Source organism: Pelophylax lessonae (genome assembly GCF_965119305.1).
Source record: "Pelophylax lessonae genome assembly, chromosome: 5".
NCBI classification, from domain to species: domain Eukaryota; kingdom Metazoa; phylum Chordata; class Amphibia; order Anura; family Ranidae; genus Pelophylax; species Pelophylax lessonae.
Window position 1 is genome coordinate 439,054,485 of NC_138772.1, and position 15,123 is coordinate 439,069,607.

Genomic DNA, 15,123 nt, shown 5'->3' on the forward strand with positions numbered 1-15,123 from the left:
ACATGGCTTCCTGATCAATTATGGTGGGATGTTCTTAGGAATTCCTCACTTTTCTTTTGGAATTCTTAGAAGTTAGTTAAAATAGTTTCTGTTTTAGCATATGAATCAGGCTTGTGTGTGTGTGTTTTATTTATTTTAAATGCATAATTTATGGCATACTATGCAATTATATTACTATATCTTCTTTTTTTTTTTTTTTTATTATTATTACAAATGTTATATTAGGGTTATAAAAGAAAAACCACAAACAGTTGAGGCTTAAGGTATAAAGGCACAAAAAAGACTATGCATCCATAGTCTCACATCGGTGATATTTACAGTGTACAAGAGCCTCATACAGTATGAGAGCAGAACAATACAAAAAAGAAAAAAAAAAAAACCATAGCAGATAAACATAAGAAATAATAAAAAAAAAAAAAAACAACCAAATTAACTTTACCTAGGAAAAGTACATCCTATTTAATGGACAATAGCCTCATTACTCTAACAAAATGAAAAAAATAAATATCACATAAGTTACTACAATCAAGGGGATATTAGGTGGTAAGAACGATTCCTAAATAACGGAACACCATAAGTCGAGAAAATATCATAAGTTGACCAGGTCAACCACTTATTATGGAATAATACTAATACTTTTACTTTAGAATCCATATGGGATTTGACTTGTGTATTTAATTTGATGTTTTATGTTTGAAAGTGGCTGCGACTGGTCTTTAATTAGACATATTATTTATCCTATATTGTGTAACGTGTGCGCAGGGGATATATTACTTTTAATTTTTATTTTAAGGAATATTTTTTTGATTTATTATGGAATACATGCATAGTGTCCATCACTATGATGAATTCTCTCTATAAAGTTTATCACCTTCATTCGCTGTATAATGTATTACCATATCTTCTTGGTGTCCAGATACATTGTTTTCTTGGTTCTGGATGATAGCGAAAACGTCCATTCAGGGTAAATGTAAATGGTCATGAAAGTTTATTTAGAAGAGTTACAAAGTAAAGGTAGGAAGATTAGCAAGTGCATGTAGAAATCCCAACAATGTTTTGTTAAAAACTTGGCACCTTCACAGAAACACAGATTTTTAAAGCCCCAATCTTGGACAATTGCCATGTAGGACCTCCCAAAATATATAATTTGACATTTTAGTATATTCACGTAAGGGTTTGCTTAAGTAACATTAGTGCTGCGAGGGAGACAGGAGTATGGTCTAGGCCCGGGTCGCAGCATTCCTATTGGCCAACAGCCCCACTTCGGTGGAGGGGGGTTCTGTCAGGAGATGGAGCTCGCCGGTTCCAGGTATGGTGAGTAATTGTTCCCCCCTCTCCCCCTGGTGGGTTTTGGGGTGGATACGGACTCTTCCTTAGGATGGTCGGACCCCGAGTTCCCCTCTGTCCTGTCACACACCCCCCTTTACCTGTCCCCCCTCCTCCCCTTACTTGGGCTATTTAGACGCTTGAAACATCCCCTGGGGGTTGGGACCGGGCGTCATGCCGACGGCAGGGGGGTATGCGCCGCCGGCAACTGAACGATTGATCGTGCAGGGAGGGGAATCGCCTGTCTCTACCAGGGCCTATCATCCTGTTGTTCCCTTCAAGGAGGCTGGGAAGTCCCCTTGGGGTCCCCAGAAGCTCCGCAGGCCGCCATTTTCTTGTAGCCCATGTGCTAAGAAGATCAGCGGCCAAGTTTGTGTAGCCCGGCGGCCATTTTGTGGTGGTTTCCCATTGAAAATCAATAGTGGCCATGTTTTTGGAGTCCCTAGAGGGGTTTTATTTTGGCGGTGAAGCACCTCCTTATACCCTAGTGCTGACACTCAGGTTTCTGGCTAACAGCAGATCGCGGCAGACACTTGCTGTACTGACATCCTGGGCCTTCCTGGTGCATCTCTGGTGCGGGTGGTGAGTCTGGGGGTCTCTCTCTGCTGGGGGTCTTCAGTGTTTTGTGCCTGACCTCTTGGGGGCGCTATAGCGCAGTGGGATGTTCCTAAACAGTGTGTGTTTTTGTTTGTTTTTTTCAAATTTTTTCTGCAGGTTCCCCTGGTGCGACATGGACCCTGTGGAACACGTTTCCCCACCTGACCCCCTCTCGGAGGCCGCAAGGCCACCCGGATCCAAGCCATCCATAGATATACTGTTGGCGTTCCTGGAATCTTTCCCGGGGTGGAGGTGGCCTTTAAGAGGCGAAGTGGAAAAAACATGCCCCCTACCTACCCCTACCTCAACTGATGTGTCAGATTCTGAATCTGATTCAGCCACTGCAGACGTGGGTCTCACTGCCGAGTCTACTACCTTGTGCCTATCTCCTCTGATAGTGAGGATGACACCTCTCCCTCCGCCACCGCGCAGGAAAAGGCGCTGGTGGACGCACTGGTTGTATCTGTGCGTTAGACCCTAAAAATGGTGGACGCAGCTGCGACTGCGGCGCAGGTTATTTTTGGCACTCAAGCCATCCAGAGGGGCAAAGGTTTTTCCCTTTCCCGCGCATTTTGACAAAATGGTCAAAAAGAGTGGGACCGCCCAAAGCGTCCTCCTGGGGTGCCTAAGCAGATTGCCAGACGCTACCCCTTTGAGGAGTCCTTTAATAAAAAGTGGACTGTGCCACCTAAGGTGGACCCCCCAATCTCCAGACTTAATAAAGCTACCATGATTCCAGTGGAGGATTCCCTGTCCTTTAGGGATCTGGCGGATAGAAAGGCAGAGTCTGTGGCCCACAATATGTACTCCCTGGCCAGGTTTGCACTAAGACCGGTGTTTACTGTTGCCCTTGTGTAACAAACCTTGACTGAATGGGCTAAGTTACTACTGCCTTTGCGGAGCTGGCGGACCAGTTGGCTCAGGGGTTGTAATTTCTTTGCGATGCCTCGCTGGATGCGGCTCCACTATTGGCTAGACTGTCGGTATCGGCAGTGGTCCTCCATCATATACTTGGGTTAAAATGCTGGTCTGCAGATCAGACCTCAAAAAAGGCCTCGTCTGATCTACCATTTCTAGGTGATCGCCTGTTTGGGCCTACCCTTGAAGACATTATCAAAGGTCTTACAGGGGGTAAAAGTACCTTTCTCCCACAGGCTAACAAAGGTAAGGACCCTCGTCGTAGACGGGGGTCCCTCCTTTTCAGCACACAAAAAGTATTTTTGTCCCTCAGGGTCAATTGATAAGGGATCAACGTTCTTCAAGGCCCCCTCGGGAGGCTGCAAGTGACCCTTGTCTGGCAAACAGAATCCGGGTTTCTCCAGACCTGCGGATAAGACCCTTTTGGCCCGAAGGTGCGCCCTCGCCCGTTTCTGGGGTGGGGGGGGGGGACGTGTTTGCCAGTTCCTGAACCTGTATCCCGGATACAAGACAAGTGGGTTCACAAGGTCATGCGGTCCAGTTACAAGATCGAGTTTCGATCCGTCCCTCCGGTAATGTTCTTCCCTTCTAATGTGCGACTGTCCCCGGATCGCTTCCAGCTCTCTCTGTGGCGGTACAGGACCTGTTACAAAAAGGAGTAATAGTTCCGGTTCAATGTTCGGAACGCTTTCGGGGCTTTTACTAAAACCTGTTTATAGTCCCCAGGAAGGAAGGCAAGGTGCATCCGATTCTGGACCTAAAGGCACTAAATTGCTTTGTGTGAGTTTAAAAAATTCAAGATGGAGTCTGTTCGCACGGTGGTGGCTTCCCTACATCAGGGGGATTTCATGGCCTCCATAGACATCTAAGATGCCTACCTTCACATCCCAATATGTGCAGGACATCAACGGTTTCTGCGTTTTGCCGTGGGAGAGGATCACTATCAGTTTGTGGAGTTACCCTTTGCTCTCGCCTCTGCTCCTAGGGTCTTCAGAAAGGTGTTGGCTGGAGTTTTTGCTAGATGTTTTCCTGGTTTATTCCCCGTTTATTTAAAGGGCCACTCTCTATTAGACTGTCTTGTTTCTTGTTCCATTATCTTTTAGTTTATTCCTCTTTAATACTTGTACACACTGTATCTATTTATCCACTTTTTTTTTTTTTATATGTTCTAGCTCATATATTTCCGTTATTGACCTTTCCATATTCCCTAGCTTTTTTTTTTCCCTCCTCCTTGCCCCTATAGAGATCAGTGCTCCCCTAATATAAGCCTAATGAACTTCCCAAATTGTGGCCTCTGCCACTCCTGGGGTTTCATTTAACAGAAAATATTGTTCTAATTCTTATTCTATTTAATCTACCACCTCTTTCTCCTGTATCAGATTTTCGTTTAATCTCCAGGTGCTCCTTTTCTCATGAGTCCCTCTTATTTTCAAATTCATTAATACTGGGGCATGGTCTGATATTGACGTTATTTCTATTGATGTTTTTCCTATTGATACTAGCAGTCTGTGCTCTATTATATTATTCAGCCTAGAGTATGACCATGCACTTGGGAGTAGAAAGTATAATCCTTCGCTCCAGGATGTTGAGCTCTTCATACATATACTAGTTGACATTGGTATAGTTTATTTTTTACCTGATAATCTCTAGTCCCCAGTGCATGTGACGAACTGTCCACCTCCGGTTCCATACAGAAGTTTAAATCTCCAGCTAAAATTAGCTGACCCCTTTCTATATTCCATCAATTTTACCAGGACTCTGAAGTAGCCTGTCGGATTCTTGTTTTGGCAGTATATATTGGCTAATGTGCAATCCATATCCTGTAATTTCCCCCTCAAAAAAATATATCGACCTTCAGGATCTACTTTTCTATCCTCTAATAATAACTTCAGTTCCCTAGCCATTCATATTGCTACTCCCTTTGCTTTTTTGTTAGCGAGTCCCCATAATACCATATCGGATGGTGTTTTGAATACAATTTGACATTAGTATCTTGGCCTATATGTGTCTCTTGTAGAAAAACTATACTAGCAGAGAATCTAATTTAATTTCTTTTAAGATTTTGTCTTTCTACTGGGCTGTTTAGGCCTCTAATGTATGTTAAAAATTTAAGTTCTGCCATACTTTTTCTCTTCCTTTCCCTGCACTTTTCTCCCTCCACTGTCTGCTTCCGACCAAAGGTGGGTGCAGCGTTAGGAGAGAGATCATCACCTGGAGAGGGAGATCTGACCGAGGTCAAGAAAAGGAGGCATTAAATCAAGAGAATCTTTTGGACATCTGGCACAGTATTGTCTTACCCTCCCATCTCACCCCCCTTTCCTCCCCCTTCAATGCTGCAGAAAATTTTCTGTACCCTTCTCCAGATCTGTGGATTGATACAATCCTGTCTCGAAGATCTACAGACAATTCCTTGGACTCCATGGCTTGGTCTCTGCTCTGGCATGCACTGTTAACTGTGGGACTTGTATAGAGAGGTGTGTGCCTTTCCAAATCATGTCCAATCAACTGAATATATCACAGGTGGACTCCAAATTGTAGAAACATCTCAAGGATGATCCGAGGAAACGGGATGCGCCTGAGCTCAATTTTGAGTGTCATGGCAAAGGCTGTGAATAGTTAGGTACACGTGATTTTTTAAATAAATTTGCAAAGATTTCAGCTAAACTTCTTTCACGTTGTCATTGTGGGGTATTGGATTGAGAAATTTGAGGAAAACCCATTTAACCCATTTTGGAATAAGGCTGTAACATAACAAAATGTCAAAGTGAAGCGATGTGACTACTTTCTGAATGCACTGTATGTTACATGGGCTGGCTATTTATAGATTCCGGGTATTAGGCTGGTATCTTAGCTGTCCCTAAACCCCCCCCCCCCCCCCCACATTGAAGAAATGGGTGTATATCTGACAAGCCAAGTTTGGAAGCAATCTGGTGAATGCAGAAGCGCCGGATTGCTTCCAAACTCCCCCAGTAACGGGCGCTGCCACCATATGTATCATGGACTCCGCTTGCCCATCTGTTGGCCCGGCCCTGGCATGGCAGGTGCCATCAGGTGGAGAGGAGGAAGCTGAGCAGATATGGGTCCGCTTTTCACCCTCTTGCTGATCCAGAAGCGACATTTAAAACATCACATGGAATCGAATGTAGTGCGATCTGCAGCTCATTTCCAGGTCCTTTGCATGTGCCCCTCTTCCCTATTAGAACCCACTCCACCAGAGCTGTTGCAGTTTCCTGGGCCTTTCAGCATCACACATCTGTTTCCTGGGTGTGTAAAGCTGACACTTGGATATGTTTTCACAATTTTGCCGAGTGGATCTCCACGTCTTGGTTGATATGAACTTGACCACAAGGTATTTCAGGCCATTATCTGGTTGTTTTTGATCTGTTGACCTTTGTTTTGCATGGGCCTTTTTGCTGCTGTTGCTCACCCCTTTTCTTTGGGGACATTCCTTGGTCTATAAGTACAAGTCCTGTACTGTACTATTAAAATGGAACTATAGGCAAATCTTTTTTAATTTTGGATAGATCAAGGGAAGGGTCCCTATCAGATTTTTTTTTTTTTCTCCTCCATCTGCAGAGATTTCCCTTCACTTCCTGTCCCATAGCCAAACAGTAAGTGAGAAGAAATCCCTTCAAATTGAGAAAATTCCTTGGGGACCAACAGGTCACCAAAACTAGTGTTCCCATTGGAAGATTTCCCATCAATGACTTTTCTAGGGAAAACCCAAAATATGGGATTTTCTTTTACTTTCACTTTCATTGTTAACGGTAAACAACACAAATGGAAAGAGTGAATCACCCTAATGGGGGCACCGACCACAATTAAAACTGACAGGTGTTCTAATCCCTCTCCACTCTATCTGAAACGAAGAAAAATGTTTTACCTGTAGTTATACTTTAAGAAAACGGGGGTACAGTTTAATTCCTGTCTAGTAAAGCCCTAAAAAAATTTGATGCGTTTAATTTTTGTAACACCTTTTACCAAAAATTACAGTGTACATAGAAAAAAGTTACATTCATGATACATTTCTTAATTCCTGTTGTGTGAAAAATTTTACATATGCAGGTTTTTGACTTGCAGTAAATTCCATATTTTGGCGTACAGCACAGGACACACATCCCTCCCCTCTGTTCATGTTTCTGCACGGTTTAGGAGATATTAAACCTGCATGCAGCCACTGACGTCTGCGGCGCATGCGCTCTGAAGGTCCGGCTCCTTGCCGGAAAGTGAAACTCCTGTGCGCATGCGCGGGAGTGATGTCATCGCGGCTCCGGCCACTCGCAGCGTCTGAGCCGCCGAACCAGGAAGAGACGCCGAGGGAGCATGTCGGCTCCCTCAGCGTTGTCCAGACAACCGTGCCGGGGCTTCGTTCTAAGGTAAGTATTTCATAATGAGCTAGTATGCGATGCATACTAGCTCATTATGCCTTTTGTCTTATAGGGATTGTTTTTTTATTTTATTTATGAGTATACAACCGCTTTAAGTGTCCAATTGCCTAAAGAAGGTAGCAGCATATATAACACAGGGTCTATCTCAAAACAAGTCTGGTCTTTCCTGTGCTGTACTGCAAGGTATGTCGTTTCCACGGAAGTCAAAATTCTCACTTTTACATTGCGTATGTAATATGTCTTCTTTTTTTTTTTTTTTTACACAAATTTATAGGTTCTGTTCCACCACCTCTTTCACCTTGCACAGCACCTCTGCCCCCTCCTCCTCCTCCACCTCCACCACCACCACCTCCTCCTGGTCTTCACAGAAGTATCTCTGCAATTGACCTCATTAAGGAGAGAAAGAACAAGAAGAACAATATAGAAACAACTGTGGTAGACAGCGCACCAAAGAAGCCAGAAATGCCAAGCATGTTGGATGTTCTAAAAGACATGAACCAAGTGAAGTTACGCTCTGTGAAAAGGTAACACATGCTGACAGCATACTTTAATAGAGAAAGTACAATAGTCTACTTATTCCTGTCTATGCCCCTTTATTCTCCTGTGTGTGCTTATTATTTAACATTTTTATAGTTGGTGTCTGCAGAGGAGTAAGCTGAATGTGTAAATTGCGTTTCTCTGTTCCCCTCTTTCCATCTGCTGATCAGTTATGTAAAATTCTGGAACTGGGAAGTACATTGTGAATAATTTGAAGTAGATTATGTGAACATGCATATTCTGTCAGAGGATGCTGTAAAATCTCTTGGCATAGTTGGTCACAGTTTTGGCCTGGAGTTTTTTTTTTTTTTTTTTGACAGACCCCCTTTTTTTTTTTTTTTTTTTTTAAGCAGTTCAGGCTTCTTTTCTCTTGCTGTTGAATCAGTAGCACGGTGCTGGCTTGTCAGGTATCTTATCCTTTGCATTGGTTCTCTGTTTGACTTGGGTTTTTTTTTTGTTATCTAACACCTCTTACTATCCAAGGCAGAAGTTGTGTTGCTGTGAATAAATATACTTTCTGGAAGCAAAACTATCGAGGAATATTAGTGGGTAAAAATTTGTGATTAGAAATCTTCTACTGAAACAAACAGTCATTTGATTCATTAAAACTATATCATTGGAAAAACCTTTATATCCGCTTCCAGAAAGGATTGTGATTGTTTTATAGTGGTGTGCTTCACTGTGTTTGCTTCTTCTATTAGTGACATTCAGCGTGATAAAGAATGTTGCTACTCAGAAGTGTTTTCATCTTTAAAAATGTTCACTATTTGTAAATGAAAACTTAGAAACCCTGTCGTCAGACCATTCATTTTAACAAAAAAAATCTTCCTTTAAAATGTTACAACTACATATAACATTATGCATGTTTACCTGGAAAAAAGCCTCCCTTCCAAAGGTAGTCTCCGATTTTCATTTGAGGGCATTGTGTTTCCCTCCCTGTGTCCTAAGCCTTTGCATCCTAAGGAAGCTGCCTTGCATTCCCTGGATGTGGTTCGGGCTATCAGGGTGTACCTGGCAGCTACAGAGTCGTTTAGGAAGTCAGATTCACTTTTTGTCCTTAAGGATGGACCTTGCAAAGGGCTGGCTCCTTCGGCTGCGACCATTTCCAGATGGATCACAGACTGTGGTTCAGGCTTATTCTATTAAGGGTCAGGTTCCTTCTTTCCCTGTCAGCGTGCACTCAATTCGGGCGCTTAGTGCCTCCTGGGCCTTCGTCATCAGGCGTCAGTGATGCATGTTTGCAAGGCGGCCACTTGGTCGTCGGTGCACACATTTATAAAGTTTTATAAAGTGGATGTCTTGGCATCTGCGGATGCTGCTTTTGGCCGCAAAGATTTGCAGGCTGCGGTTTAGAGGATTTGTCCTCTTTGAGGGTGTTTTTTTTTTTTTTCTGGTGAGCTCCATGTTACCTGTTTGGCTATGTTTAGCCTTGGGAGAGTTTGATCTGCTGTTACCACCCCTGCGACCATTTCCAGATGGATCAGACAGATTGTAATTCAGGCCTATTCTATCAAGGGTTAGGTTCCTCCTCTCCCTGTTAAGGTGCACTCTACTCGGGTGCTTAGTCCCTCCTGGGCCTTTCTTCATCAGGCGTCAGTGACGCAGGTTTGTAAGGCGGCCACCTGGTTGTCGTTGCACACTTTCACAAAATTTCATAAAGCGGATGTGTTGGCATCTGCGGATGCTTCTTTTGACCATTTTGCAAGCTGCTGTTTTAGAGGACTTGATCCTCTTCGAGGGTGTATTGTTTTTTTCAGGTGGGCTCCAGTTGTTTTGGTTGAACTCCTGTTGCCTGGTTGGCTAGGGTTTAGCTTTGGGAATTTTTTTGCTGTTCCCACCCCTCATGTTTAACACTGTTTTGGGACATCCCAGTGGTTATGAAGATCAGGAGCTGTGTCCCTCACACAAAAGAGAAAATGGGATTTTTAAATTAACGTGAAATCCATTTCTCTGATGTTCATTGATGGACACAGCACCCATCCCTCTGTGGAGTTGTAATTCTTCTGACACTGCTTGTAACAAAACAGAGTACCTATAGCAGAGAGAGGGAGTATACCCCCTGGGACTGCCCATAGGTGTAGCCAGATTTTTTTTCTGCCTAGTGTCCTACTCCTGTAGGGGCAGTATAACCCAATGGTTATGAAGATCAGGAGCTGTGTCCCTCAGTGAACATCAGAGAATTAGATTTTACAGTAAGTCAAAAATCGGGTGTTTTTTTTTTAAATCCTATCCCCTCTTTCCTTCCTTTTACCAGGACATCATCTTGCTGTGCTTTTGTGTTCGGTGTTCAATAGGAGATTTCTCACTGTCTGGATGTAGTTTGTGCTGTTTCGTTTATCTCGTACATATTTATTTGGGCACGTTCATTTTGCTAAAATGGTTACTGGATAACACATCCATGTCTACTAAAACATTCAGACCTTGGCTGTGGTGGTTGTATTGTCAAAGAGAAGGTTACTGGCACTCGCACAAACAGAGCCTAAGACATTTTATAAAATCTTACTTGCAGAATACCTGAAGAGTCAAAACCTAAGCCATGTGACCCAGCTGACCCAGGAACTCTTATTGCTGAAGCTCTAAAGAAGAAGTTTGCATACAGATATCGAAGTGACAGTCAAGGGGAGTCAGACAAACCTCTTCCAAAAACCGAGCCAAAGAAGGGTGCAGAAACACCATTGGTATGTGATAATTTTTGTTTTATTTTTTTATGTATGTAAATATCACTAGAATTATTTTAATGCCTCAAGTACAAAGCAGCTTAAAGAAGATGTTTCTTTGAGTGTTTGATTTTTTTTTTTTTCCCCGTAAACTCCCCTCCTTGTTAGGCTTTTTGTCCATGCACACTATAGGCATATTCAGTAGTTTATTGGCATAAAATGTACTTGTGCATTTAGGAGAGGAACTTTTGAGCATAAAAAAAGCTCTTTAATGTTTATTAATGTTACTTAACCCTCAACAGTAAAATCGTATGCGATAAATAAAGGTGCACTGAATGGAAATTTTGGCCAAAAATGAGATTTAAAAAAAAAAAAAAAAAATATATATATATATATATATATATATATATATGTATATATATATATATATATATATATATGTGTGTAACAAGATGGCTGCGGGTCATGTGGTTTCCCCCGTACACGTTCTGTCCTGTTTGTGTTTTTTTTTTTTTTTGTTTGTTTTTTTGAGGATGCATGTGATCATCACAGGTCCAATCTGATCTCTCCAGACAGTCAGGGGTCCTGCAGCCTCATAGGACAGTCAGAGGAATGAAAACTCCTACTTTTAACCAGTGCTCGGCCAGACGCTGATGGAAGTCACAAGCCTGCTATACACTGCTTATGATAACAGGTGTTTAGCAGTTTATATGTACTAAAACAATTACATTTCCATGTACTGTGGGAGACCAGATATAATACACGCAGTCCTAGGGTTAGCAACACTTTAACTCTAGGCACGTTCCCTCGTTAATGCATTAAAATAGCTAGAGTTCTGCCCAATAGAATGTATTAATGCCAGATGCAGGAACTTGTGCTAACGCGCATTATTGCCCATGCATAACGCAGCTTTTTACCATGTTTTTGCTGCTGTTGAGCATACAGTGTGCATGAGGCCTAAGATGGGTGTTGGCATTATTCAACGCAAAGGGAAGCAGAGACATTGCTGCCTCCTATCATGTCAATGGGTGAAGTGGGAGTGTCTTTTTAAGCCTAGTGAGAATAAATAATTATCTTTGTAACAACTATTTGTTTTTCAGTTTGGACCTCACATGCTGAAATCGACAGGAAAAATGAAGACCCTCATCCAATCGGCACATTCCTGAAATACATGACTCTTCTCTGATTCCTGTTTTTTAACTAGGGCTTGAAGGATCAAAACGAGATGTGCAATGTATTTTCTTCTAAAGGGATCTTGTGACTTGATCACAATCCATATAACACTAAATCTTGCAGTGCCAGATTGTGGTAGATAACGAGCAATGGCTTGAATATACAATACTAATGACAAAGTAAAGTAGTTATTCTAGTTTTAGCAATACTATACAATGCTACAAGGTGTTTGGTACTTTGAGGGGTGGACTCCCCCTTCATTTTTGATATGGCACTTTATGAAGTGTTCAGGAGATATATAGTAGATCTTTTTATTTTGCCAAATATAGGAATTTACAAGTTCCTTAATTTTTTAAGACTTTTAAGTGCTTTTAAGCATTCTTAGAACTCAGGAAATGTTCTGTAAAGCAGCTTTATGCATATTTATAATTGAATTGATTAGCAAGTATTTGTTAGTAACCACACTTTACTTCCTTGAAGCTCATTACATTGGTGGGAGCTTTGAGAGTTTAACTGTTGGTAGAATTTTAAAGATATGTATACGGGAGTGTTCTTTTAAGCCTACTTTGCTTATGATTCACTCCAGAGCTCATAGAGGTATCTAAATAGCAGCGTTTCCCCTGAGCATGCACCCCTTATCCTATGCTATCATGTTCTGTAACTGTTGGGGTGGTTATTTATAGCTCACCTTCCTGGTGTCCATCTCCACCCAATGGTGGTGTTCTGTTTGTTTGTAACCAGTCATATTGCAGCCCATACTATTGGCTATAAAATGTACACATTTTTTTTCAGTTCCCTAAATTGTTGGACGGGTTGTTTAGATGTTCCTTGCCTGGCCACACCCATTATTTCTCTCCCCCCCCTTCCAGATAGCAGTTAGATAGGTGTTCAGAATAGGGAGAAATTTTTCCTCCATTAGATATTTCTTTGGGGTTCTTTAGATCTGCAAAAGACTATGGGGGAATTCAGTAATCAGGACATTATGTTCCCAGTATGATTTCTTTAACATGGCCTGTTCCAATCTTATGAAAGGTGTGTGCCAGTACTGACATGTGCACCAGATTCAGGTACTGCTTACTTACACCTCATTCACACAAGCATACTGTTCTGTGCAAAGGGTCGTCTTGGTGTTCCATGGAGGCATCCTGCGAAAATCAGTGGCAGGCAGACGGCTGTACAGTTCTGCAAGCGCAATGGCCATATTTGTCACCAGCATCCTCACCCCCCTTTTTCGGTTACATTCGATGTCGGCTTGGTAACCAAGCCGACAGTATCCCAGTGAAAAATGAGTTGGAGATGCACAGAGGATGGCAGTATGGCCACTCCAGCCTCAGTGTGCCTCCCTCCTTGTGATAGATTTAGCTATCCGTTTCCAACGGGTACACAAATCATTGCCCTCGCCATCTTTTGCCACGCAAAGAAGCAATAGAATTCTAAAGAGTGTTTGACGTTTTTTATGAAATACTTAGTATGAGCTGCACATTACAACCAGGCATTAGGAGTTGGTGTAGTAGAGATGACCAGTTCCCTTCTCCATCACTGACTTTGAATGACCATCTGAGTTAAAAAGCATGTTCTGATGGGGTGCCTTACATTCTGTTAGCTATGCTTGCCCAAATCTCCAACAGATAACTCAGATTATGTAGGCACCAACTTATATTTGTGCAGCAGATTGTTTTAGGAATAGTTTCCTTTGTACCATCCATTTAATCTACCAGAATTGTCTTTTCATTCTGTAATACTGACCATAAATATTATGTCATATCTTGCCAGTTATGTTACAGGAATCGTCTGTATTTATTGTTGCATAGAATTCATCAATTAGGAAATGGGCTACTTTTTTCTAGTATAACATGAATCCTAGGAATGTATTTGTTTTAGCTTTAATACAGGTACACATGGACAGTCTGTGAAATGTATTTCATAATACTGTAAGATATATTTTCTGAGCTGTTCTTTTCTTTTGTGTAAAGTTTCAGCTTGCCAGTATATGGTTCTGAGAAATTAAAAAGGTACTTTGGCAAAATCAGAAATTACATATATTACATATAATGCCAGTCTATCACAGGCATTAACACAGCAGTCTTTAGATTAAGGGGAAAAATGTTGTATTACTTGTTGATCCTACCTACAAGTCTGTTGATTTCCTTTAACATGCCAAAATGTCAAGTAAAAATGACAGTGAGGTGGCTGGGACAAACCATTTAACACTGACGGGGGTGTTTAAGTGATCCACTTTTTTGATATAGTCAAAATCTTCATCCCAAAAGGAAGAAAAATGTATCTTTTTGTTAGTCATTTGTGTAAAGTTCATCTAACACTACCCTCTCAAGAGGTTGACAGTGCTGCTGTCCAAGGGTGGATATGTTGCTTCTTACAGTAGAGAAGTGAGTGTAGCCACTCTAAGACAAAAAATGAAGGGGGGGGGGGGGTGAAACCAATAAAGCCACCATCGAAGGATTGGTAATTTGCAGTATGATGATTTTCTCAGGTTTCAATATATTTTATAGTGTTTTTGTACTTTTCAACTATTCAGGTACAATGTCGGTAGATAAAGTCTTTGACATATTTTTGATTGTGTAAGAGGGATTTCCAAACATACTACATACTCTTTCATGGTTCATACTCCATAACTTATAGTATACTATAATTACAATTTGAAAAGTGAGAGTCCCCTTTTTAAAATTGCTGCTGCAGTTGAGTCAAGTTGAATAAAAGCTCAACATCCCAAAACATAGAAAATATGTCCACCAAATTTTAAGCTATGAAATACCCATCTAATCTTGTAGATGGCATTTTTTTGGATTTCACTTGCAGATCCATACATTTTGAAGTATGAATATGCTGCTCTTGTTTATTATTATGTACATATTCAACCAAGGAAATGTCATCAACGTCAATTATATGTACATTTTCCGCGACTGACATTATTTTACTGCCAACTTTATACCTAGGTTTGTTATACCACATAGGGGTGTATACACAGTGGTAAATTATACTCTCCTCCCTTCTCAATGTTGTCCTATTGCGGAACACTATGGGGGTGGTATATAATATGCTGATAGAGTACATTCACTAAAACTCACAAAAAGCTTATTTTAATATAAATGGGTATTAAATATATCAAATGCAATTACTAATTTGTGTAAAGTAAAAAAAAAAAAAAGACCCTTGGATGCAGATGCCATTTGAACAAAATGAAAGGTAGTGTCAGCCATCTTTGACTGTGCCCGCACCATATTATTGCACAAAAAGTACACATTTGATGTTCAATAAAGAATTATTGGGAGCTTTAAAATGGTTAATTGATATTTATAATCTAATTTAAATTGCTTTTCTAGAACGGTTTTCTTTTTGAATTACGGCATTTAACACTTCTTGGTTTACTATCCCTTTAAGACCGTTATATGAACTGTATTTATAGGAATCTCTGTAAATTTCCTGCTTCTACCCTTTCTTTCTTGATTTCCTGCGATCTATACTCTTTCACTTTCCTTTGTGGATATTTTCTTCTGCCGTCCATCTTT

General features: G+C 41.3%; 1 protein-coding gene across 1 annotated transcript in view; it reads left to right on the top strand.

Annotated features, from left to right (window-relative positions):
* Window positions 1-11,845, top strand: part of MTFR1 (mitochondrial fission regulator 1) — a 53,164-nt gene extending 41,319 nt beyond the window's left edge. The window contains exons 6-8 of the mRNA XM_082259878.1: window positions 7,504-7,753; window positions 10,276-10,444; window positions 11,524-11,845. Coding sequence (XP_082116004.1) covers window positions 7,504-7,753; window positions 10,276-10,444; window positions 11,524-11,589 — 485 coding nt within the window. The 3' untranslated portion in view covers window positions 11,590-11,845. The remainder of the gene's footprint in view (window positions 1-7,503; window positions 7,754-10,275; window positions 10,445-11,523) is intronic.
* The last annotated feature ends 3,278 nt before the right edge of the window (window positions 11,846-15,123 follow it).